The sequence below is a fragment of the Marasmius oreades genome, chromosome 1 (assembly GCF_018924745.1).
Source record: "Marasmius oreades isolate 03SP1 chromosome 1, whole genome shotgun sequence".
Taxonomy (NCBI): Eukaryota; Fungi; Basidiomycota; class Agaricomycetes; order Agaricales; family Marasmiaceae; genus Marasmius; species Marasmius oreades.
In genome coordinates this window covers 2,420,238-2,443,331 of record NC_057323.1, presented here as the reverse complement: position 1 = coordinate 2,443,331, position 23,094 = coordinate 2,420,238, and the positions used below count along the sequence as shown (strand labels likewise).

The 23,094-nt window shown below is 45.9% G+C and overlaps 11 protein-coding genes across 11 annotated transcripts; 7 read left to right on the top strand and 4 right to left on the bottom strand.

The window, feature by feature from the left end:
• Positions 1-247: 247 nt before the first annotated feature.
• E1B28_000796 (uncharacterized protein) lies at positions 248-1,418 on the bottom strand (the record flags this gene model as incomplete). The annotated part of the gene is made up of 2 exons (XM_043146663.1): positions 248-1,347; positions 1,400-1,418. The coding sequence occupies 2 exons, from the start codon at positions 1,416-1,418 to the stop codon at positions 248-250; spliced, it is 1,119 nt and encodes a 372-aa protein (XP_043015366.1).
• Positions 1,419-1,614: 196 nt separating this feature from the next.
• Positions 1,615-2,070, bottom strand: E1B28_000795 (uncharacterized protein; the record flags this gene model as incomplete). The annotated part of the gene is made up of 1 exon (XM_043146662.1): positions 1,615-2,070. The coding sequence occupies one exon, from the start codon at positions 2,068-2,070 to the stop codon at positions 1,615-1,617; it is 456 nt and encodes a 151-aa protein (XP_043015365.1).
• Positions 2,071-2,123: 53 nt separating this feature from the next.
• Positions 2,124-3,875, top strand: ARP3 (Arp2/3 complex subunit, actin nucleation center; the record flags this gene model as incomplete). The annotated part of the gene is made up of 9 exons (XM_043146661.1): positions 2,124-2,196; positions 2,255-2,281; positions 2,343-2,625; positions 2,678-3,142; positions 3,201-3,356; positions 3,405-3,530; positions 3,585-3,628; positions 3,680-3,719; positions 3,777-3,875. Exons 1-9 carry the CDS (start codon positions 2,141-2,143, stop codon positions 3,873-3,875), a joined length of 1,296 nt encoding a protein of 431 aa, XP_043015364.1. The 5' UTR covers positions 2,124-2,140.
• On the bottom strand, positions 3,804-4,744 carry E1B28_000793 (uncharacterized protein). The gene is made up of 4 exons (XM_043146660.1): positions 4,577-4,744; positions 4,251-4,510; positions 3,882-4,181; positions 3,804-3,828 (listed from the first exon to the last, which is right to left on the bottom strand). The coding sequence occupies exons 1-3, from the start codon at positions 4,740-4,742 to the stop codon at positions 4,020-4,022; spliced, it is 588 nt and encodes a 195-aa protein (XP_043015363.1). The 5' UTR covers positions 4,743-4,744; the 3' UTR covers positions 3,804-3,828; positions 3,882-4,019.
• Positions 4,745-5,004: 260 nt separating this feature from the next.
• On the top strand, positions 5,005-5,403 carry E1B28_000792 (uncharacterized protein; the record flags this gene model as incomplete). Its single annotated transcript, XM_043146659.1, has 1 exon — positions 5,005-5,403. One exon carries the CDS (start codon positions 5,005-5,007, stop codon positions 5,401-5,403), a length of 399 nt encoding a protein of 132 aa, XP_043015362.1.
• An 808-nt stretch (positions 5,404-6,211) lies between these two features.
• E1B28_000791 (uncharacterized protein) lies at positions 6,212-7,312 on the top strand (the record flags this gene model as incomplete). The annotated part of the gene is made up of 1 exon (XM_043146658.1): positions 6,212-7,312. The coding sequence occupies one exon, from the start codon at positions 6,212-6,214 to the stop codon at positions 7,310-7,312; it is 1,101 nt and encodes a 366-aa protein (XP_043015361.1).
• Positions 7,313-9,605: 2,293 nt separating this feature from the next.
• On the bottom strand, positions 9,606-12,814 carry E1B28_000790 (uncharacterized protein). The gene is made up of 5 exons (XM_043146657.1): positions 12,628-12,814; positions 12,432-12,561; positions 12,251-12,366; positions 11,140-12,198; positions 9,606-11,089 (listed from the first exon to the last, which is right to left on the bottom strand). Exons 2-5 carry the CDS (start codon positions 12,526-12,528, stop codon positions 10,082-10,084), a joined length of 2,280 nt encoding a protein of 759 aa, XP_043015360.1. The 5' UTR covers positions 12,529-12,561; positions 12,628-12,814; the 3' UTR covers positions 9,606-10,081.
• A 232-nt stretch (positions 12,815-13,046) lies between these two features.
• On the top strand, positions 13,047-14,002 carry E1B28_000789 (uncharacterized protein). The gene is made up of 3 exons (XM_043146656.1): positions 13,047-13,611; positions 13,676-13,778; positions 13,840-14,002. The coding sequence occupies exons 1-3, from the start codon at positions 13,060-13,062 to the stop codon at positions 13,848-13,850; spliced, it is 666 nt and encodes a 221-aa protein (XP_043015359.1). The 5' UTR covers positions 13,047-13,059; the 3' UTR covers positions 13,851-14,002.
• An 826-nt stretch (positions 14,003-14,828) lies between these two features.
• E1B28_000788 (uncharacterized protein) lies at positions 14,829-15,609 on the top strand (the record flags this gene model as incomplete). The annotated part of the gene is made up of 3 exons (XM_043146655.1): positions 14,829-14,948; positions 14,997-15,341; positions 15,403-15,609. The coding sequence occupies 3 exons, from the start codon at positions 14,829-14,831 to the stop codon at positions 15,607-15,609; spliced, it is 672 nt and encodes a 223-aa protein (XP_043015358.1).
• Positions 15,610-15,766: 157 nt separating this feature from the next.
• Positions 15,767-16,917, top strand: E1B28_000787 (uncharacterized protein). The gene is made up of 3 exons (XM_043146654.1): positions 15,767-16,019; positions 16,081-16,704; positions 16,755-16,917. Exons 1-3 carry the CDS (start codon positions 15,804-15,806, stop codon positions 16,779-16,781), a joined length of 867 nt encoding a protein of 288 aa, XP_043015357.1. The 5' UTR covers positions 15,767-15,803; the 3' UTR covers positions 16,782-16,917.
• A 9-nt stretch (positions 16,918-16,926) lies between these two features.
• E1B28_000786 (uncharacterized protein) lies at positions 16,927-22,297 on the top strand (the record flags this gene model as incomplete). The annotated part of the gene is made up of 29 exons (XM_043146653.1): positions 16,927-17,196; positions 17,261-17,344; positions 17,400-17,511; positions 17,561-17,680; positions 17,733-18,067; positions 18,114-18,209; positions 18,260-18,362; positions 18,413-18,588; positions 18,617-18,819; positions 18,869-19,118; positions 19,174-19,415; positions 19,482-19,602; positions 19,660-19,796; positions 19,848-19,995; positions 20,048-20,204; positions 20,269-20,389; positions 20,447-20,486; positions 20,544-20,618; positions 20,665-21,025; positions 21,075-21,087; positions 21,143-21,155; positions 21,209-21,235; positions 21,284-21,303; positions 21,385-21,477; positions 21,533-21,582; positions 21,632-21,657; positions 21,711-21,731; positions 21,785-21,928; positions 21,983-22,297. 29 exons carry the CDS (start codon positions 16,927-16,929, stop codon positions 22,295-22,297), a joined length of 3,873 nt encoding a protein of 1,290 aa, XP_043015356.1.
• Between the last annotated feature and the right edge of the window lie 797 nt (positions 22,298-23,094).

The following is a 23,094-nucleotide window of genomic DNA, read 5'->3' as shown; positions in this document are numbered from 1 at the left end:
CGTTATGAATCGGTCTTACCAATCAATCGTAGAGATTTGGAACAATCAAAAGGCTCATAACCTGATAAGCCCAATCCCTATGATAGACATGCAAATTAATGAGTGCACTCCTCAACAGACCAGATGAAAGGAAAGGCTGAGGAGGACGCGGCGAATGTAGCGATGTGAATAATGCTAATCACGTGTAAACGGAAGAGGCCGAAAAATGCACAACAGGTACAGTACATACCTATAGCTAAATACGGCTTCAATCGGATTCTAAAACATACAACATGATGACATGGTCAACGGTTGAACGTTCTGGCTCCCTGGTATCATCCTTCAAAAACGTCGTAACATTGTTCCCGGGTACAGTCAAAAAGCTCGTGGATCGTGAGGGTGAAGTGATTAGTTTCGGTGGCAAAGGAAATTCATCCAAGTCAACAGAAATGCTGCTCGTACTAGATTCCGAGCTCGGAAGGCTGCAAAGGGAAGGGGTAGACTGAGGATGCAGAAAACCATCGGAAGGAAATCTTGTGTCCGTTGTCGATGAGTTGGCCCAGAACGCATCTGCTGGTTCTTCAGATTCCGATACGACGACTATCGGTGGTGGCGATGATAACGAGGCCCTCTGCTGCGTATTAGTGTCCGAAAATCTCCAGCATACCAGTACACCTCTCTTGACCTCCATGCTTTGTGTCTGAGCCCTTTTAACTTCATAGACGAATCCTTCCTCTCCCGTGCCAATAATACCATCCAGGTCAGCTTCAGAGTCGCTGTGTTCGAGTGCCGAGGTCATCGAAGTAACTGAAGATCTCGGAATAGTAGTAGTACAAAGGCTATCGGACGCCGTCGTCGTGATGGTGGTGGCAGTAGTAGAAGTAGCAGCGGATGACTGGGAGCCCGTACGATTTCGCTGACCTCTTCTCAACACACTGGTGAAACCCGCATGGACTGAGAGAATGGCAGACTCGTCGTCAACGTCGTTACGTGAACCGGATAACGGTACTGTCGGATACAATGCATCTGAGCGCGGGTTTGGACCAGGTTCAGGATCGTGACATGGATCTCCGCCGTGAAGATCAGTGTGACAAGAGGCAGACCCCGCGGAGGGCACTTCGCGGATAAACGAGCGGAGAACGTTGACCCAGATTTTTCGAGCCCCTCTAGTTGCAGTTTGAGGACATGAATCCGACACGGAAGTAGAAATATACACGCGTAGTATGGCTGCGGTGGCCACCAACGCAAAGAAGGCAGCGATTACAATTAAAATCACCTCGGATCTGCTTATAGGCGTCTGAAGAGAGATAGATGTTGAAGATGAGAGTAGCGTGTTAAACGTGTCCTGATCTGTGGGACTCTCTAGGACTGGATAGGGCAATTTAGTACCATGAACATGAGGACAAACGCAACTCCTTACCATTTCTGATAGAAGGCATGGCGTTGAACGAGAATGACTGGGCGAAGAGGTAATATGCAGGAAGATGGGAATAGCAGTGAAAGCTTCAATTGTACGCGTGACAAAATCGTTACTGGATGAAGTACAATACTCATGTTGCACTACACAGTATAATTCTCTGATGATTACCTTTCAAAAAGCCGTAGAAAGATAGCATATATATGGACTTACAACGCTCATCTTCCACCCTTTTTTCCCTTCTTCTGTTTTTTCAAGTATTGTCCTGGATCAACAAGTTCTCCTTCCAACTTGAGATAGCCAGTGCCATTCATCCAATCTACCTGTTCTCCCCCTGCACCTCCAATGCCCTCAAATCTCCTGTTGAACCGACCTAGCCTTCCTGTAGTGCTAGCTTCGTCCTGAACTGCTTGGTCATCTGCCCACAAATGGGTATTCCAAACCGGATTATTGGTAGTGTCTCTAGTGAGGCGAATCATAGACCGAGGAGATGTGGTCCAGTGAGTGAATGTAGTGCCATCTGCACGAATGACGCGCTGTGGAAATTTTGGGACCATCGGGTTGATAAGAACAGGTGCTCGCCGCTTCCATACGTGTGCACGACCATAAGGAGAACTGGAAACCTGGCGAATTTGAGCAAACGAGGAGAACGGGTTGCGCTTTACTGTGCACATTTTTGGCAGGGAGGTCGATGGATTTGCTTTGTCAGCATCGCGTCGCAGTTCCCAAAACTTCCACCATAACATGTCCCAGCTAGCTCCCATTATTTGTGATAATGGTACTGGATACTCTAAGATAGGGTTTGTGCTTCCCTGCCAAGGGAGTGCATTCAGAAATTTGGCTGATCACTTGTTTCAGTTTCGCAGGAAATTCAGATCCATCCTTGTATGTATCGGTTTCAACCATGTGCGCTCGAGAATACGCTAATTCCATGCCATGGTTGCAGCGTTTTTCCTACCGCTATAGCTACTAGAGGGTCGCCTACTCAGTCCTCTCGCGCACCCGCAGTGCCGTCAAAGCCAGGCCATCTCGCATCTAAACGTGGAGTGGAGGATCTTGACTTCTTTATCGGTGATGAAGCATTGGCTAATGCGAGGACTCCCGGATACGGTGTTCACTATCCCATCCGACATGGTATGATTGATAATTGGGATCATATGGAACGATACTGGGAACAAGTAATCTTCAAGTATCTGAGGGCAGAGCCCGAAGATCATTATTTTCTCTTGGTTCGTTTCCTTGTAGTTTCCCTGCATACATAGACAACTCAATCTGTACCAGACCGAACCTCCTCTCAATCCTCCTGAAAACAGAGAGCAGACCGCAGAAATCTTCTTTGAGTCATTCAACATCAAGGGCCTTTATATCGCAGTACAGGCAGTCCTGGCACTTGCTGCATCCTGGACATCACCACGCGTAATGGATCGTACGCTGACTGGAACCGTTATCGACTCTGGCGACGGTGTCACCCATGTCATTCCTTGCGCGGAGGGTTACGTTATTGGGAGTGCTATCAAGCATATTCCCATCGCTGGACGGGATATAACCCAATTTGTCCTCAATTTATTGCGAGAACGTGGAGAAACAACGGCTACTCCACCAGAAGATCAACTCAAGATCGCTAGCAAAGTGAAGGAGAACTACAGTTACGTGTGCCAGGACATTGTGAAAGAGTTTAGGAAGTATGATGCGGAACCCTACAAATACTTTGAGCGTTTCGAAGGGGAACACAGTGTCACAGGACGGGTGAGTTCCGCTGTGGTGACCTGTATATTGTTCAGAATTTACCCAATCGTCTCATTAGCAATACTCGATCGACGTCGGCTATGAGCGATTCCTTGCACCCGAAATATTCTTTAATCCTGAGATTTATTCTTCGGACTTCCTAACACCATTGCCTGACATCGTTGACGACGTGATACAACAATCACCTATCGATGTTCGTCGCGGTTTGTATAAGGTGCGATCTTTCAAGCTTTATTAGATGGTTAGACTCATTCTGGTTGAGAACATCGTTCTGTCCGGTGGATCTACCATGTTCCAGCATTTTGGAAACCGTCTCAAGCGTGATCTCAAGCAGCTGGTTGATCGTCGATTGGACGCCAGTGTCTTGGCTAGCGGAAGTACATCAAAGGCAAGTTTCATTACATGGGTGGCGAGGAACTTCGTTCTAATTCGAACGCGATAGTCATCTGGTGTCGAAGTTGATGTTATATCCCACAAACGCCAGAGGTAAGACCTCTTCCTTGACCAAGATACCGCGATTCCCAACATGGTCCTTAGGTATGCTGTCTGGTTTGGAGGCTCCCTATTGGCAGACCTCGTAAGCGTACCTTTGGGTGTCACAACTTTGGGCTTCGATACTCATTCTCATTTACAGCCTGAATTCTACACCTCGTGCCACACCAAAGCTCAATATGACGAGATCGGCCCTAGCATTTGCAGGCGTTACCAAATTTTTGGAAGTGCTACGCAATAGACATACCATAGTTTTGGAACGGTTATGTATTCTATAGTGAAGTAGAAAACATGACTGGAACGATTTGTCTCCCTCTATAATCTAGTCTTGACTCGCACTAGGCTGCAGAGTACTGGAGTTAGATGAGTTGGACGCTAATCATCGTCAATTGGGTTTCAGATTTTCGTTATTGACCGCCGATAATCGTGGGTCTTCTGTAGCTTTCCTCTCGGAAGCTTGGACACGATTGAAGTGCGTCCGGTCCATAGCTTGTGTCAATGCTTCTCGCCTGGTGATCATAGCTTGTACTGCGAACACTACCACAGCCTAGATTTATAATACATTCCAGAACTTGTCAAGTAGTTGGAATCTTCCGCTGGAACCGTAAGAACTTACGGCAACAGTACCAAAAAGAATAAGGCGGTCTTTCCACCGGTCGTCGACCGCGCCTGATGCGTGAAGTTCTCGATGTCGTCGTATATGAGCAGCCCTCCTGGACGCTGTGGTCGCTTGCTGCAACGTATTTGACGGTGGTAGTGGTCCCCTCAAGATGTTGTAGGCGTTGCTTATAGCCTGGAAGCGAGCATGCGCAACTTCTTCCGAGGACTCTGAGGATTTGTTCTTATCTGGGTGATAGATGCGAACTAGCTCAAAGTCTACAAAACGATGATGAACGGGATTCGACTACCAGCGAGGTTGAAGATTGAGGGAAAAGAACCCACACCGTTCTTTGATTTCCACTTGCGAAGCACCTTGCGGAAGATTAAAAATTTGATGAGGGGTAGGATTGGCGTGAGTAGGGAATGCGAAATGATTGCTCGAGGAGCTAGAAGAATATCGAGGACGATAACGAATGCACTGAAAAAACGGAGGAACAGGACGAAACATTTGTCGGAAATATTGACGGCGGTTTATAAGCGTTACGCCTTTTCTCACAAGGCGTTACAACGTGACATTTGCCTTATGGAGTCTTATTTTAATCTTACGGTCAAGTAATGCTGTTTGTTGGCAGTGGCATTATGTTCTGCCAAAATGGTTGGCAAGAATGGCAGGCAGATGGCAGAACCAGAATTTCGTTGGCAGTACCTGGCAGATTATATTAGTAATACAATTTTTACCAAGAGCCCAGCGAAATTTTACCTTCACTCAAATGCCTAAAGGACACCATGAATTCATCATTCGACACTTTGCCAAGCTCGATGGCCTTCCCAACAAGTCTCAACAGCATTACTTCAAATGTAATTACTGTGGGGACCTACCAGACTCAAAGGGTGCATCAATAGAACACCATGACAATGCCCTGGCACATCACATCGTTTCAATTGAAGAATGCCCTCAAGCTGATGGATCCGCATGCTCCCATGCTCACTGCTATATGGAGGAGAAGAAGCAGGGTCCGAGTTTGAAGCTCAATGGTTCCCAGGCTGAGGCTAGTATCTCAAGTGGGAAAAAGAGAAAGGTTGCAATGCAAGGAAGGCTGGATAGAGTTGTTGATATTCCGATGACTGAGGTTCAAAAGGGAAGAGCAGATGTGAAGCTACTTCGGTGAGTATTGCAAGCAAGACAGAATGCAGTTGATAGAATCAGATATAGATACATTGTTCACTCTAATTCCACATTTAAGAGTGCCGAGAACTGGTATCTTCGTGACTTCTGTCAAGAGTTATGACCTTCATATGAATGTCCTAGTCGTTATGTGGTTTCTAATACCCTTCTCGATAGTGAAGCCAGTTCAATTCATTTACATAATGTGGACGTACTGGTTAAGCTCGAAAGAGTCGCCACATTTATCATTGATGGATGGGAGGATAGATTGTGGCACTCACTTTATGGAAGTGTTGCTGCACAGGTTGATGAACTTCCAATTGTGCTTGGACTTGCAGATCTGACAGGACATCGTGGAAGTGCTCAAAAAATCTATGAGACATCATTAAAGGCCATGGACAATAATGGGGTTCAAGATGCACAGTGTTTTATAGCAGTGTGTACTGATAACCCGACAGTGATGCAGTCGTTTCGGAAGAAACTTGAAGGACAATTTCCTTGGTTGATTGTAAGCTCACCATTTCATCCTCTTCCAGAATACACAGTAATTCTTCCCAGACTGTAGCATGTTTTCTCCATCAGGTGAATACACTTGTCAGGGAGATATGTTCGTATCCTCCTGTAAAAAAAGTCTGAGCAAGGGAAATCATGTCGTCACCTTTTTTAATGGCTCACATTACTGGGGTGGTCAATTAAAACAAGAAGCCAAAAGGAACGAAGTCTCACAAGGGCTGAAAAAGAACTGCGAGTTGCGTTGGTATGTGATTATACTTCTCGCAGTTAGTGTCCTCATGCACAGAACTCCGTTGAGCATGATTTGTGTCTGGCCTGATACTCGACAGTCTCAAAACGGCCTTTCCGCAGTATCTTCAGAAGTCGTTACAATCATTCTTATGGACAATGCATGCTGGACCTATCTGGCACAGACTATAAAAGTCGTGAAGCCAGTTGTTGACATGATTGGTGACTGCGAGTCCCGACAGGCTACACTCGCAGACTGCATGTTACAGCTTCTTAGTACCACAAGGACATTATCGGAGATGAGATGTGAAGGCAACAAAGATCCTGCCTTTCTCAACCATGCCCGTGCTGTATTTGACAAGCGGTTCCACAAAATTGCTACACCGATCCATAAACTCACTCTGTTCCTACACCCACTCTGCCATCAACTAGCTATCTGTGATAGAGTTGGCTTCACACTGGCTGATATCAAGAAAACGGCACTGGGATTGGCAAAAAAGTGGAAATGGTCATTGGACAAGGCTATGCAACTGTCAAATGACCTCGAATGCTACTACCAATGCAAGGACCCCTTTGCAGGTGGAACAGGAAATGCCAGAGAGTGGTGGAAGTCCCTCCCTATCCAGGCAATCAAGTACCCGCTCAAATCCCTCGCTATCATCATCCATTCCATTGTTCCTCATTCTGCTGAAGGTGAACGACTCTTCTCACGCCTTGGTGGCGTTCAGACACCAAAGCAGAACAGCTTGTCGGTACTGGTCTTTGAGAAGCTGGCTGTCGTCCGTAATCATCTCTCGAATCAGCTAACTATACGAGAGAAAGTACCAGCGAAGTCTACACACTGTAAACATGCACATATGCATACTGCTGAAGGTCCCACCATAACCTCCGCTGTTGTAGAAGACCTTGAAGACTCGATGACCTGGAAACCACCATTGGACTCCTCTGACACTACACCTGATCCAACCCAGGGTTCTACAGATGAGACTCCTGTAGACACGGCATTCAAAGACCTCGAAAAAGAGCTGGAAGATGAACAATCAGTCTTTGGGGGAGATTTGTACGAGGATGGACCATCAATCACCAGTGGAGATGTGTTCAATTTGATGAAATTAGAAAGGCTCTTGAGGGTGTTGCACCAGCAGCTTATGTTGAGGAGGTTGAGGTTGTAAGAACTGGGACAGGAGGAGATTGGGCGATTTCGGACATTATTTGAGGCTAGAACGGATGTATTGTGTAGGCACACGTAGCGAGAGTTCTGTTGATACAGCACCAAACTTAAAGTTCACGCGGAGTTTCTGCCATAATCAGATACTGCTGTTCTGCCCAGCAGTATCGGTCCAAAACCGTTCTGCCATCTACACTACGGTCAAGGGGTGTCACTCGGGCAACTTGGTCATATCATGCTGGGGGTCCCAAGGGGGTCTTAAAAAAACAATGGGATAATTTTTTGTCCCTATTAAGCCATATAGAGCATTAGGCATCCAATTTCGAAATTGAGCAAGTTAACCACCAAAATTTGAGCAAAATTGCACCAAAATTATATGCTGGAATGTATTTGTAAGCTTTTTTCACCCTGTACTCAGTAAATAAGCAAAGATTTTAAAAAAACCAGGTACTCCAGAGTGTGTAATTTCATTTGTCAGAGTATGTTTGAGTAAATTTCAGAAGTACTAGCAATGTGAAGCTTAGTTTTGGCAGCAAAGAAACTGGGAAACTCTGTGAAAGTTCATATTCAATTAAGTGGTAATTTAATTAAACCATTTAAAAAATAGTCTTGCACTCAAAAATAATTCATGAACTCAAATAAACTCACTGTGACCTAGAAACCCATGTAAACCAACCTGTTACCACATATCCTGGCAGACCTGGCCTGGACTGAACACCTAAAAAGCACTGCCACAGCACGTGTTATGTGGAAATAATATACCATATATGGTAGGAGGGGGGGTCTGGGACGGCCTTGACAGGGAAATCCAGCATGATATCCACTAATAATTTTTGTGGCACCCCTTGCTTATGGTGCCTTACTGTATACACACCTCAGACAGTCACACAATGAGTGGAACGACTGAGGTGTTTAGGGGCATGTACTCGAGTAAATAAAGTGTTCGTAGATAGGGTCACGTCTGTGAAAATAGGGGAATAGAATAAAATATGAAATGGTAACATAACTACCGGTGTGAGGGGCATTCACTTTCAACAGAGGTGGTATTAAGCACCATAGGATGGTACAGCTGCCATTGAGTTGTGTAGATGGTCACTGGGAGGAATGTTGTGCATATTGAGATAACTGGATGAATCGAACTGAGTAACATGGTAAAGATTGGGAGAAAGCGAACATACAGAGCTAGCCCATGACTTGCATTCCTTGCCCACTCCGGTGTTTATAGGGTAACTGGTACATTATCTTGCATCTTGTAGCTGACTGTGTATGGATTTGAGGAGAGCATGTACTGGGGGTATGAATATGGATTTGGTTGGAGTTGTGTGTGTGCATGGCAATTTTTTTTTTTTTCGTTAGCAGAGAGATTGAAGCTTGAAGCTTGAAATCTTACCAGCCTGACTAATCCACAGAGACAGACATAAATGACATGGGAAATAATAAATCTGATGAGTCAAAATTGTTGAGAACGGTTGAAGGAGAAGGGCACAATAAAGAAGTTCACTGTGCATCTCTGGCTTGTCACAACAAACAAAAAATATTTACAAGTCCGTCATCACAAATGTGTGACATGGTTAAAAGTGAACAGTGCCTACCAGCCGTTCTTTCAAACTAGCGCGGAGTTTGAAAGAATGGCTGGTCACAAGCCTAGGCCAACACTCACTGGAAAAATTGAGTCATTTTCAGTGCATTTTCAGAAGAGCAAAATACTTCCAAGAGCATGGCTTTTCACCAAATTGCAAGATGACAAATATGCAGTAAAAGTGTAAAATATTCAACAGCTTTTCTATATTTGGAAATTTTATCAAAATTCCATTTTTTAAAGGTATTTTAGATATACTAAAGCAGGAAGAAAATGTGGACTTTCAGGAGAATTTTAGTTGGTCCAATATGCTCAGAACATGTTCCATTTTAGCCATGTTTTAGAGCTTCAAAAACTTCCAGAGGAGCCCAGATGTTGAGAACATATTCCTTCCTCTAAAACATCATGAAAACTTGGACTTTTTAATGAATTTCCAGATTGTGAAATTAATACAAAAAGTCACACTCTTGAGAGTGTTTTGCTCTTCTGAAAATGCACTGAAAATGACTAAATTTTTCCAGTGACTCCAAAGCGCTTGACATCTCGGAGATTTTCCAGGAAGCTCATAAGCGGTTGTAAGCCAAATAAGGCTCTATAAGGTTAAAATAACTCTCCATAAGGCAAGTGTCACCGTCTTGTAATGCCTTGTGAGAAAAGGCATAACGCTTATAACCGCTTATAAACCGCCGTCACCGACAATTTTTGACTCGCTTCCCGATGATCCTCCACTCATATAACAAACCTAAAATGTCTTACCGCTATCTTCTCTTTTCTTTCTTTCTTACTACTTTTCATTTCTCATTTTTCTTCGTTGCGTCTTGTGCCCTATTACAAAGAGCTATCGAGGTATTTACTTATATGTACATACCTGAGTTACATACGTGACGTAGATAGCCAATATCATCGCTCTTCCGCTCTTTCGCAAGCATGGGAAGTTGAACGTTTGAACTACCGACCACGGTGGTCTAAATAACTCAAACAGTGAACAAAAATACAAGTGACTGAGGTGATACAAATCTTCTACTGAAGTGGGATAAAATATAGTTCAAGAAACGAAAAGATGTGCTTTTAAAAAGGAAATAATTCGGTCGTCAAAATGCAGGCAACACTCAAGTACGAAAATTATGCTAGCTAAGCAAGAGACTAAATACGGTCGTAACTCTAGGATAGTCAGTTTCATGTCGTAACAATTGCTCATCTCAACCGCGAAGATGGAGGGTATGAAGATTCTTCAGAGGTTCTGCTAAGAGCATTGACAGCCTGGTGGGTTGTTGTGCAAGGAGGATGGTCATCGGAAGAGGATGTGGGGGAGTGTAACGGTGTTATTGACCATCGCCTAGGTAAAATGGTCCCAAGGTTGGTCGAGGCGGAGTCACGAGGATTACTCGCGCAATCTGTAGGACTGGTCGCAGTCGACGGTGTTGTTGGGTAGGGCTGGATGACAGACGGATCGAGTGGGATATTTCGATCTGGTGTTGGATTTCGTGCCCGACTCATAAGGGAGTTGGCGGCATCAGAGGGAGTAGGCGTACAAGCACCCTTTTCAAGGATGTTGTCGGCCGAGTCCTGCCTTGTACTAGACGGGGAATGTTCTTCCTTCTTTCCTCTCCTCCATAGCTTCTGGAGACCGAGATTGAGGAGGATATTGAAGACCATCACGATGACCGAGATCGAGAATATTGCAACGATGACAACCCCGATAGCGACACGTGGGATTGCTTGCACACCAAAGCTTTCAACAAAAGCAAATAGAAGGCCAGTACAAATGACGCGAACGACGGCCAAAAAGGTGGTTAAGATGTCTCCTCCTCTAGTCTTGTGTGGACGTAACACAAGAAAACCGAGGAGGGTCCCGATTTCGACCAACAAAAGAAGAACAACTTGGGCTAGACCTTGAGATCTCACGGCCGCTATAAAGAGAGCTTTCAGGAACGCGGACGCCACGTAAAAGAGGGAGAAGTAATATCGCTGAATACGGTACGGCGCAAGAACGGGTCCATGCGAGAGAAGGAAAGTGGAAGTGTTGTGTAGGCCTTCTATGTCCGTTGACCGACGACGACGAAAGATGGCGAGATATGTGTAGAACAGGCCGACGGTGATTGCTAGAAATGTAATGACCGACAAAAGAACCGACAACCACGAATCTCTCAAGGTCCATTGATACATGGAGAAAACCATAAGCGGTGTAAACATCATCAGTGCCTATCAGGAACGTATGAGTAATCATGATTGTAAACTGAGCTGTTACATACCAAGCGAAGGGACCATGCTCTGACGAACGATGGATACACAGAATCAAGTTCGAGCTTGCTGTCACGGTGACCAAGGTTGAACCGCTCTATCGTATACATAACTCCATATCCCACCACAAACAGTAACGTTGCAATGAGGATTAGGATCAATGAGCAAATGAAGACCGTCATGAATGCATTCGCAGTAGCGATATGAAGGGAGTTGACATATAATGGGACACCTGCTTGGAGGACGTTCGACGAGTCTTGCGTGACCACTTGGACTGTCCCGGAAGGGGCGTCTCCAGTAGTCGCCAGTTGCTGGAGTCGCACGTCGGAGAGAAGATATGAGTGCGTGCTTTTCTTTATCGAAAAAGCGGAAAGGAACGTATTAGGGACTTGGATAAAAATCGAGGGTTCTGGAGTAAGTGCAATGTTTTCATTAAAAGGTGACAATTTCCGGTTGACCAATCCTACAGGTGATGTTTGAGTGGAGTTGGCAAGCTTTCCACCTGTACGCGCTCGCATATTATCGATAGCGTCCTGAACGGTGGGGGGTGAAGATGTGAACAAGGACATGGCCCAACCGAAATTGAGTGTAAACGAGCGATAGAGGGATGGATAGTTGAGGTTCAGGAAGGCCGTGACAGTGATGGTCTGGTAAAGGGACAATAAGTCAATCAATCTGACCGGGAGAGGTGTGTATGGAGATTGCGATTGCCAAATAGCACCTATTAAGGTGGCAATGGCCACGCCTCCAGTAGACCACTCAACCGCAGGCTGATGTGTAGACCAACCATTGGAGAGAGTGGCTTGCACACATGCTCTAATTCTGCCGCTATCGGTCTCTGTAAGCATGAATTGGGCATAGGCCTCTAAATCTGGTATTTTATAAGCGATGTCGGGGATTTTGCTGCTAAATGAGTCGGGGATGGTGAGAGAGTCTTGGCCGACAAATTCGTGAATGGGTAATTTGCAAAGTGCACCACTTAAAACCTTGCAAAGATCAAGGGTCAAGTTGACGGGCTTCATGCCATAGACATTGAACAAAAGATTCGCGGAAACTGCGACATCGGGAAGCTGTACAAAAGCTAAGAGGATAGATTCATTTATGAGACAAGAACAGACGTACGACGCTGGAGGCAGCGATATTGAAAGAAACGGATTTATTTCTGGCGAAGTAAGTGACGTCGAATTGTTGAATGAGCAGAGATTCAGGTGGTTGACAATATGTGACGGAAGAAGTGACTGGAAGAGTGGTGATAATGATGGTGAGTGCCAAAACATGCTGGTTCATCAACATGAACACTCACAAAGTCTATCTTGCTGAGCTGCAGAGGAAGAGAAAAGGAAAGAAGTCGTGAATAGAACAGTGAGAGCTCGCAACCTGGCGATTGTAGGAAAGAACATGAGGGAAGAAAGAAGACAAGGCCCAAATGGAATCTGTGTGATAAATGGTGGGTCGTAGTCAATGCGGTGTTATTGTCGTAAGTGCATTGTACTACTAACGGTTAGCTATTGTTCAGAATGGACAATAAAGGTCTTTGCCGAGTCCCTGTTCGTTGAAATTGCTGTTATGGTTGAAAATCGATTCCGGAATGGAATTCTTGCTCTAAACGTTCTAATGGGGGAGGTGATGGTGGTAGGAAAGGAAGACGATGACCGAGCCATCTCGATTGTCCGGGCACCACAGTCACCGTCAACGTAACAAGTGCGTTTGCCTCGTTTCTCATTATGTACACATGTTTTCTGGAACTTTCCTGCACAAAACACGTTGTCTGCAGAGTTGTTAATCAAATCAGACCCAGCGGGAGAGAACACGACGGAAATTTGAAAAGAATATTATGTGTTAAGTGGATTACAGCTCAGAACGTATATAACAGGAGCTTAATCAGAGTTGCTTATGTCAGATTTACTTCCGATTTGGGCCGCGGTCGTCCAATGCTCTCTTTCCCATCGTTGACAATGTTGCTCGCGTCTGCTGCACGTACGATTCCCGTTACTCCAACTACAGGTCGCCGAGCTGCTTCAGCTATTGCCACTAAGTATTCCAATGCTGTCTACGCGGCTGCTCTCGCAAAGTCACCCCAGGTTCTCAGCCAAGTTCATACCGAACTCGCCCATGTAGCCGCGACCATGAAGCAAACGCCAGAAGTCAATGCTTTCATCCATAATCCCACTCTCTCCGCCAAAGACCGGGGAGCTGGTTTGAACTCCCTCTTTTACCGCATAGAGTCTTCTGGTGCAAAGAAAACTCCCATATCCGATATCACGAAGAACCTCTTGGCAGTCTTGTCGGAAAACGGCCGTTTAGGAGAGATGGAAGGCGTTATTGAAGGCTTCAACGACCTTATTGCGCAATACAAAGGAGAGCTCACGGTCACCGTTACTTCTGCTGCACCTCTTCAGAAGGATATACTCGGCCGCCTCGAAACGATCCTCAAACAGTCCCAAGCCGCCCAGAAGGCCAAAACTATCAAACTCACCAACAAGGTTTGCTCGTATTGAATTCATTTGTAATTTTTCCGCCTACAGACAAACTTTTTTTCCCCCGCAGGTTAACGCATCCATTCTCGGAGGAATCGTTGTCGATTTTGGCGACAAGACCATTGATCTCAGCGCTCAATCTCGCGTCACGAAGCTTAATAACGCACTACACCGTTCGTTTTACGTTACTTCCTCTTTTCTCCCATATTTCTAAATTCTCCATTCCCGTTTCAGAGGCTGTTTGAGCATCGCGGATAACCCACCTCGATTGGGCGGAGGAAGGTTGTTCTACGGCACTCCTCTCTTGTTGCGTTTGTAGACAGCAATAAACCTATATGCGTTCTCTCGGTTCGAGAGTGTTGTCGCCCTCGTTGAATGTTCAGATCGCAACACACGCTACTGTCTAGCACACCCGTTAAGCATGGGTCCTGTACCCATGGATGATGCAACCAACTTAACCTGCTGATGGCGAGTTCTTTTTATAATTGATTTGAACGACATTAGATCTCAAAGAGGATCATACAACAAACATTTAACGTGCAACCAGTTAGTCGACAAGCTTCGTGAGCTCAATTTGTAACAGTGGAAGGTCGCTTCTCCCGTCCTTTAATACACGCTTTGATTGTGCAAAGTACAAGATTAAGGACCTGAACAAGCGTGATGAAATCTTGTATGAGCCCATCTTTTCAGCCAGTTGTCAAAGAGGATCCGCGACGCCTTTGAATTTTTTGTCGTTGCGAGATAAAATTCCCTTTGATCACTTCGTCTACGAAGTAGAAGAACAGGATACCCACAATGCTTGAGTCTAGAGGGGTAACAGCGGAGTCCCACAGGAAAAATCAAAAACTCTCGAAATGTCCTAGCTTCAGAACGACGAATTTCATTTCCTGAAGGGGATCCACTACCACACTCTCGTCTAAAATGGTCAGCCTCTGGCCAGGGGCAACGCCGATAGGCGATTCCATGACCCAGTATAGGTGGTGCCACAATCTGTGACTGGTTCACAAACATCAACCAGGATCAGATACTTCGATGGACACTCACCATAACGAGATGCATCAGATTCCCTTTGATAACAGAGAGGGGTTTCCACATAAAGAGTCCCTTTATATAGTCACAGAAGGCTTCCGGTCAGAGGTAGCAGACCGTAACCCCATCGCATTCCATTCTACACTATGAGTTTGCCGTCGCTACTTACCAGAGTACTTTGTATACTCTTGGCGATGGTGGGTTTGGATATTACAATTACACCGCCCCATCCCCCTCCGTTGAAAGATGAGGAGGCACCCTCCACAAGTTGGGAGGTTCTAGTAAAGCTACGATGCGGTCCAACGCTCGTCAAAGTACGTCCATTACTAGAAGATCGAATTCATATCTCACGTTTCATTCAGATAATATGCTGGTTCGCAGCCTTCTCGGAACTGATTGTAATCTCTGCGGCTCTTGTTCCCTCCTGCAACCTTTCCCGACAGATATTGGGTCTTCTCGGTGGCAAGGAAAGTGTTGACTTTATCCACGCTTCGCCTCTCTGTATTATGGGCACCGCACTTGCTGCCTTGGGAGGAATGATTCGATATTCATGCTATCGAGAACTCGGAGACCTATTCACATTCGAGATGAGCATCAAGCGTGGACATAGATTGGTGACGACCGGTCCATACTCACTGACTAGACACCCGGGGTACACAGGAGTTGTATGCACGGTCGTTGGAATAGCTATGCTGCACACAGGACCAGTAAGTCCGTTGATCTTTGACCACTGATTCAGAAGCTGATTATGGACAACGTGCGTGTTAGGGATCCATGGCAAGGGAATGCGGAATCCTGGAAAGCAGAGTCGGGATGGCTGTTCTGTGTATGTATCTTGGCCTTACGGGTTTCATAACAATCGGGCTGTTAGGTCGTATGGGAAAAGAAGACGAAGCATTGAAAGAGATGTTCAAGGAAGAGTGGGAAGGATGGGTAAGGAGGGTTCCGTGGAAGCTTGTCCCCGGAGTCTGGTGAAAAACGAGTCAGTCAATGAAAAGATTAGGGCTGCTGAACGTAACTAACGGTAGACGGGCCCCCGTACCTGGTTAAAAATTACCACCCTTGCTTCGGCCCGGGTTTCCAACCGGGCCGACCAGTTCAACTCGATAGCTAACGTAAGTGGAAGAAATGACGACAACAGTTCAACGACTTGCTTCCAACAGACGCCAATGGTGAACACGCTCGACTCAGGCGCTACTTATTCACCTCAAGATAGAGATCTCGCGGACCAACATGAAGATGGTGACGAAGAACAACTCTGGAGACAGTCATCGCAGAGTAAAGGAAAGCAACGGGAGGACTCAATACCCTCCGACGACGAGGAGCACACCATAACATACCCACCAGGGAAGGATGGTGCTTCAGAAATCAGGCGGATAGAAGAGGTGTCGTTTATCTTTCTCTTCGGGTTGAATTCTCGTGTTGAGCACTTGAATATCACGGTAGACACTGCGTCGTTGGGAAGTAGCAGAGAGATTGAGACGGAAGGCTGCGCGCGACTCTTACACAGGAAACCGTTCGTCTATTGTGTCACAGGTAGCCGGCTCTTTATGGAGAGGATCCGGCCATTTTCGTCGTCATTCTCTTGGGGGAAATCATGCTGCTTTACACTCTCGGGACTCAATGGACCATCTACCCATGGATAGTCTAGCGCCTTCTCCAGCCGTTTCTCCCAGAACCTCTCCACCTTTAGGTTCCGGTAGTATTAACATTCTAGATAACCCTTTCATCCATCCTTCAGAATCACTTTCCCATTTAGCGGATTCGCATCAAGTCACTGCTGTCATGATTCCAACAACCCCTCCAGAAAATGCTCCTGCCGATGGCGAGTCTACCCTGTCAGACTGTGCTACATTGACGGCCAGCGAATCGTTTGTGAAGCCCCCAAGACCCCTTGGCCTTCCACCACCACGGACACCACCACCCATAGAAGCACCCCCTCCGCCAGTACCTCAACCAACATTACATCCTGATCATATTCAACGGTCACATAGAGATTCAGGACAACGATGGTGGCACGATTGGTTGTGCGGGTGTAGCGAGGGACCTGATCGCGGTGGTGATTATCAAGTATGTTTATTCACACAATGGTTATATGTCTCCTCACCAACAACTCATAGGCTGGTCGAACGAATCCGAATGAGTAGAGTTATGAGCTTTATGTTACTGGACTCTTATCATTAATTATGGACCTGGCAAGGGGATAGCTTGTGTATATTCAACCGCTTACATAAAGCTACAAACAAAGGTAAAGATCGCGACCACGTTGATATGAACTTCGACCGAACCACCATGACTTCAAACTTAAAGTCCAAGTCTTCAGAAACTCTGAAGCAGAAGAGCCTCATGTCTTTTTTTGGGAAACATTCGAATAACTCATCAAGTTCTTCCACTAAGCCAGCGCGGAAAACGTCAGCTACAGATATAGAAAAGACAGATGTGTCGAAGAAAGAGGTTCCTGAGCAGGCCGTTAGCGTTACTCCTCAGACGCCAGCCTCTCATGTACTGGATTCTACTCTTTCAGCCCCCAACACATCTTCCTCCCCAGCCAGCACCTTGAAAGTGAGTAAAAATTTTCGTGTCCGCGCGGTACCCATTAATATTAATCTGAGTTTACGGCGAATAGGATACCCCCCCTACTAGCGATGCTATAGATATAGATATGTTATCTGACCCTGAGGAGCCAATTGCAAAGCAACGCATAAACAAGGTGGATTCGCACTATCATATAGCATCCCGTAGGGCTAACGTCTTACTTGGGAAAGCGCAAAGTCATTTTAGACTCAGACTCAGATGTCCTCGCCTCTGCACGCTCTACCACCTCCAGAAGATCCTCTCTTCCGGCGAGTTCAGATTCATCGCCCGTTTTGAGACTAGGTCTTGTTCCCTTTAACACCTATTTCTCATTACTGAACAGTGCTGTTAGGGTACGGCAGCAAAAGAGCAAGAATGTCTAGCCCTCTTTCGGACGAAGAAGAGGATGACCGGAGTTTAGGCACCTTCAATCAGAGATTGACACGGTTCAAGCAATCCTCGAACAAGCGGAGTGCGTGAAGTCTATCGTACTGTAACCGACGACCCTTGACTGGAAATCATAGGCCGTGCATCATCCAGGGCATCGACAGATGATGAAGATTACGTTATTCACTCGGATTCCGAGTCTGGCAGCAAGCATCTCACCTCGTCTTCAAGGGCCTCCTCTTGTTCTCGACGTTCACTTCTGACCGAAACTGACGATGAAAGGGCGGCACAACCGGTCAGGAAGAACACCAAAGTTAGAACGAGATCTGGCTTTGGATCTTCAACGCACCAGAACACATCCTACACATCCTCCGTTTCGTTTTTGACCGCGGCAGAACGTCGTGAGCAAGCGAAAAAGGACGAAAAGAAAGCAGCTGAGAATCCCTACTCATTCCTACTTGACGTTATGGATGTAAGTTGAACCGCTTGTCGATACTTTGCTGCTCACTTTGCTTCAGAAAGATGGTAGGCGCCCCGAAGATCCGAAATATGACCCTCGTACTCTCTTTGTTCCACCCAAGGCCTGGAAGGAGTTCACTCCTTTCGAGAAACAGGTACATTTGGAAATCTCAGCAGTTCTAAACGTCTAACTCGATATGCATAGTTCTGGGAGATCAAGCAAAATCACTATGACACGGTACATCTAAAAGAATTTCATCTGTATTCTCCGTCATTAACCTCAAACAGGTCTTGTTCTTCCAAAAAGGGTGAGCGTATGATGCAAATCAATGTATTTAAAACTGAATGATTTTCTCAGAAAATTCTTTGAGGCAAGCCCGCGAATCTCCGCCGCCTTCTCCAGTGTCTGAAGTTTTGACAGCTTTACGAGGACGACGCAAGAGTTGGACATCGGGAATTCGATCTAAAGCTCACAGACCGTGTCAAGATGTGTATGGTTGGAGTGCCCGAAATGTCGTTCAATTTTTGGGCTGCGTGAGTCCCGGCATCCCCTCGCTGCCAGTATTATCTCACCATTGGACCAGAAAATTTCTTGGAAGAGGTGCTAAAAGACTCCATCTATTTGCACGGTTCACTAATAAGAACAGGGTACAAGGTGGGACGCGTGGACCAGGCGGAAACTGCCCTTGGGGCGGAAATGCGTATGGCCAGTGACAAGAAGAGTGGGAAATCCAAGCCAGCGGAGAAGGACAAGATTGTTCGACGGTTCGTTTATCAATGTTATTGAAATTGCTTGTTGATTTTGGAGTTCCAGTGAGCTCCACAAGGTCTACACCAATGGCACACTCGTCGATGGGGAAATGATTACCGACGATGAAGCAGGCCATTGCATATCGATTCGTGAAATCGAGTCGGAAGATGGATTGTCTAACGTTTTTGGCGTTTGTGTCTTGGACTGCTCGACGTCTCAATTTGACCTCAGCGGCTTCCAAGATGACATCTGTCGCACCAAACTCGAGACTCTCGTGAGGCAGATACGACCCAAAGAGCTCATTTTCACGAAGGTGAGTACTCGTCTTCGCCGCCGATTTTTGTTCTCTATGCTCATAGGCATTCCAGGGAAATCTTTCTGTTTCTACCACTCGGCTCATGAAGTCAATTTTACCTGGAGCTTGTGCGTGGACCGGGTTGCGGGAAGTGGAAGGCTTGGATTACGAGGCTACACTCCAGGAGTTGAATAACCGCTTTCCGACCGATGAAGAAACAATGACAGATAGCATCTTGTCTAGCGGTGTCCCCGAACCTATTAGAGCACTGGTGGATTCCAAGTGTGCTATCGAGGCTCTTGGTTGCATGATATGGTAAGCCTTCTTGTGCCGTGTTGGTAAGGATCTTGTTTAGCCTTTTATGCTGACACATGATCTGAGGTATCTCCAACAACTCAACATCGACAAAGATATTCTGACAATGAAGAACTTCAACATTTATGATCCTATGAAGAGAGGGGAAGGCCTAGTCCTTGATGGGCAGACTTTGGCTCATATCGAGGTTAGTTCCAATTGGTTTGGTTCAAGATTATTCAAAACTCTGAGATATCATCCACAGGTCTTATTGAATAACGAGGGTACAGAAGCAGGCTCGCTACTGAAGTTGCTGAGTCGGTGCATCACACCATTTGGCAAGAGATTGTTTCGAGTCTGGTTATGCATGCCTCTGCACAAAATTTCAGACATTAATTCGCGGTTCGTCTTATCTGGTTTCGCCGTTTGGACCTTGGACCTAATCAAGATTAGGTTGGATTCTGTGGAGGATCTCATAAATCATCCCACCTTTGAAAACATTTTTATTGGTATTGCCAGAGGATTACCCGACCTGGAACGTATAGTTTCTCGTATACATGCCAAAAATTGCAAAGTCAAGGATTTTCTCAACGTTTTGTCGGTGCGTGTTCGCAAATGCGTTGTCGTTTGCTTTAGGTTGACGGTCCACACAGGCTTTTGATAAGCTCAGCAAAGGTTTGGGAAACTTCGCTGAGACCTCCGAGTCATTCAAGTCTAAAACGATTTTGGGTCTGCTAAGAGGTGCACCCGCTCTTTCTCCCTATATTAGGAATATCGAATCGATGTACGAAAAACCTTCGACGGATAAGGGTATGTTTTCCAATGATGGTCTTTTTTCTTCTTTTTGCTTATTTTGCTTGGCATGCTACTATAGACATTAATGAGTTGATTCCGCGAGAAGGAAAGGACGAGCAGTACGATGAAGTTATGGCTGACATACGTCGTTTGGAGAGTTCATTGAATAAGGAACTCAAACGGCTGGAAAAATCTGTCGGGTAGGAGCAAACGCAAGTAGGCAAATAAAAATGGTCTTAAATACAGGTCTTCTTCAGGTGTTCCCTCAGTTGGTGGCACAGTGCAGTTGGAAACAAGGTGAGTCCTCCTTTTCCGTGTTTCCAGTGAATATTAGTTGATTGTTGGTGTGTATAGGAAATATATCTTGTCGAGACATCTGCGAGCCAGAAGCAAGTGCCCAAAGATTGGACCAAAAATAGTGGCACCAAAGTAGGCAACGTTTCATCTAGTAGGTTTCCGTTGCTGATGTGACCAGACAAAGACCCGCTGGGTCGTTCCATCGCTTCAGAAAGACATACGATCTCTGAAAGAAGCTCGCGAACGAAGGAATTCGGCTATCAAGCTCTTCAAGCATCGCCTCTTCGCTGAATTTGACGCAGATAGGGCAGTCTGGTTACGGGCCGTCCGAGTATTCGCCGAGTTGGATTGCCTCTTTAGTTTGGCAAAGTCGTCAGTTGCCATCGGAGAACCCTCGTGCAGACCGATGTTTACGGAAGGGGAGTCCGCTTGGGTGGCTTTCAAGCATCTTAGGCATCCCAACATTGCGTCCCTCAAGGATTTCATTCCTAACACCGTGAATCTCGGCGGTGAGAAAGGAAATATTGTTCTGCTGACCGGTGGGTATTGGTTTTAGTATGGACATAAACATCTGACCCAACCCTTTAGGCCCAAATATGGCGTGAGTTATCGTTGTTCGTTCAAAGAAATCTAACATGAAAAGATTTCACATTCAGTGGAAAATCGACGGCGAGTTATTTTGGCTTGCAACGACATGCTTTCATATTCTTACGTTTGTACAGGTAATGAGAATGACGGCGATCGGTATCGTTAGTATTCTCCTCACTCTCCTCACTCCGTGGCTCACTTGGTGTAAGATAATGGCCCAGTTAGGAATGTTTGTGCCTGCTGAGGAAGCTAGGGAAGTTGCGCAAAAATCTTGACAATGTAATATGTCCTAACCCTGGCCGTTCACTAGATTATGTCCCGTGGACTCCATCCTTACGCGTATGGGCGCCTATGACAATATGTTTTCTAATTCTAGCACTTTCAAGGTCGAATTAGACGAATGGTAGGTATTGTTTTTACAGCGGCAGCAAGTTGCTAATGGCATTTTTCTATGATAGCTGTAAGATCCTTCGTGAAGCCACGCCCAAATCACTCGTAATTCTTGATGGTGGGTTTACTAAGGAAATGTATCCCAATTTTACTGACAAGAATTGCAGAACTTGGCCGTGGAACCTCTACATTCGTAAGAATTTCCGAATCCGTTTCTCTGGCTCGTTGACTATATACGAGAAATAGGACGGCATGGCAATTGCAGGCGTACGTATAAAATCGTTTACATCAAGTCATTAGCTCACTCCTCGTCTTGGCAGGCCGTCTTGCATCAGCTCGCCACCTTTACACTTCCTCTCGCATTCTTTGCTACTCATTACGGCTCCCTAACAGACGACTTTGCCTATCATCCCAATATCCGCAATATGCACATGGCGACCTCTGTTGACGATGAAAGACGGGAGGTTTGTCCTAATAAAATTCCTTCGTCAATGATTGACTCTGACATGATTCGGAAGATCGTTTTTCTCTACAAGCTGGTGGAAGGGGTATCGATGTCGTCCTTCGGCACACACGTTGCAAATCTTGCTGGTGTTCCATCGAAAGTCGTAGATCGTGCGCAGCTTGTCTCGACGACATTTGCCACACAGTTTCAGGAAAAGCAGCAAGCGAAACAACAACAAAATGCAGGGACGAAATTATCCCTGGTTGCCCGAGCTGATTTTGCTTATCTGGTAAAGCTGGCAATTGGAAATGCCGAACTTCCAGACAATCCTGTTCTGCAGAAACTCATTTTAAGAATGATGAGAAATGTTGTCACGGTGTACTCTTGAGAGGACTAGTTGTATCCTGTTATTAGACTCAAGTATGACCAAAAAATACAGTGTTGCTCGGCCACATTGATCAAGGGCCAGTGTGGCTGATAGATCAGTGTTGGACACATTTTTGCACAATACCGGCCCTAGGCTTGTTGGGCGGGACTAACTATAACATCCACTCGACAAGAACACTCCGAATTTGGGATTTGGTACAAATGATAATTGTCTAGTGTACTGAAGCCGAATAGAGAATACCCACGGGACGTACAGTCCATTTCAAAAACAGTCTCGCGCACTGATAACTTGCTTGATAGGTCAGTGATAGACCATGGTAGTACTGTAACGTCTACCGGCCGCTCGTACTCGCTTGGGGTGAATGAATAAAGCTTTCATCGCAGTCAGAACTACCATCATCTGCTGTCATCTTTTTTCGTAGCCCAGAGCGACTTATTGGTTTGGTCACTCCCTCCTGAGGGATGGGTGAATGTGAATCATCCGATCTATTTGCCATCAATCCCGAAAAAGATTGAAGGGAAGCACGCGCGGTTTCCCTCATTTGATTGAGATTTTGGTGGAACGCACTCTATTGTTAATTGTTCATTTCCAACAACCAGAGTGTAGAAGCAATCTATGCTCACTTGCTCGCGCCAATATTGGATCCGTTTCTCTCTGTCAACATCTCTTTGTCTTCGGTGCAAGAAAAACAAGCCGGAAAGGGTAACAAGCATCCCTGAGGATATTTTGCGCATCAGTTTCGCTGTTGACAAGCCTGAGTGACCTACCCCTCCACTTACCTCCACAAATCCCAAGGC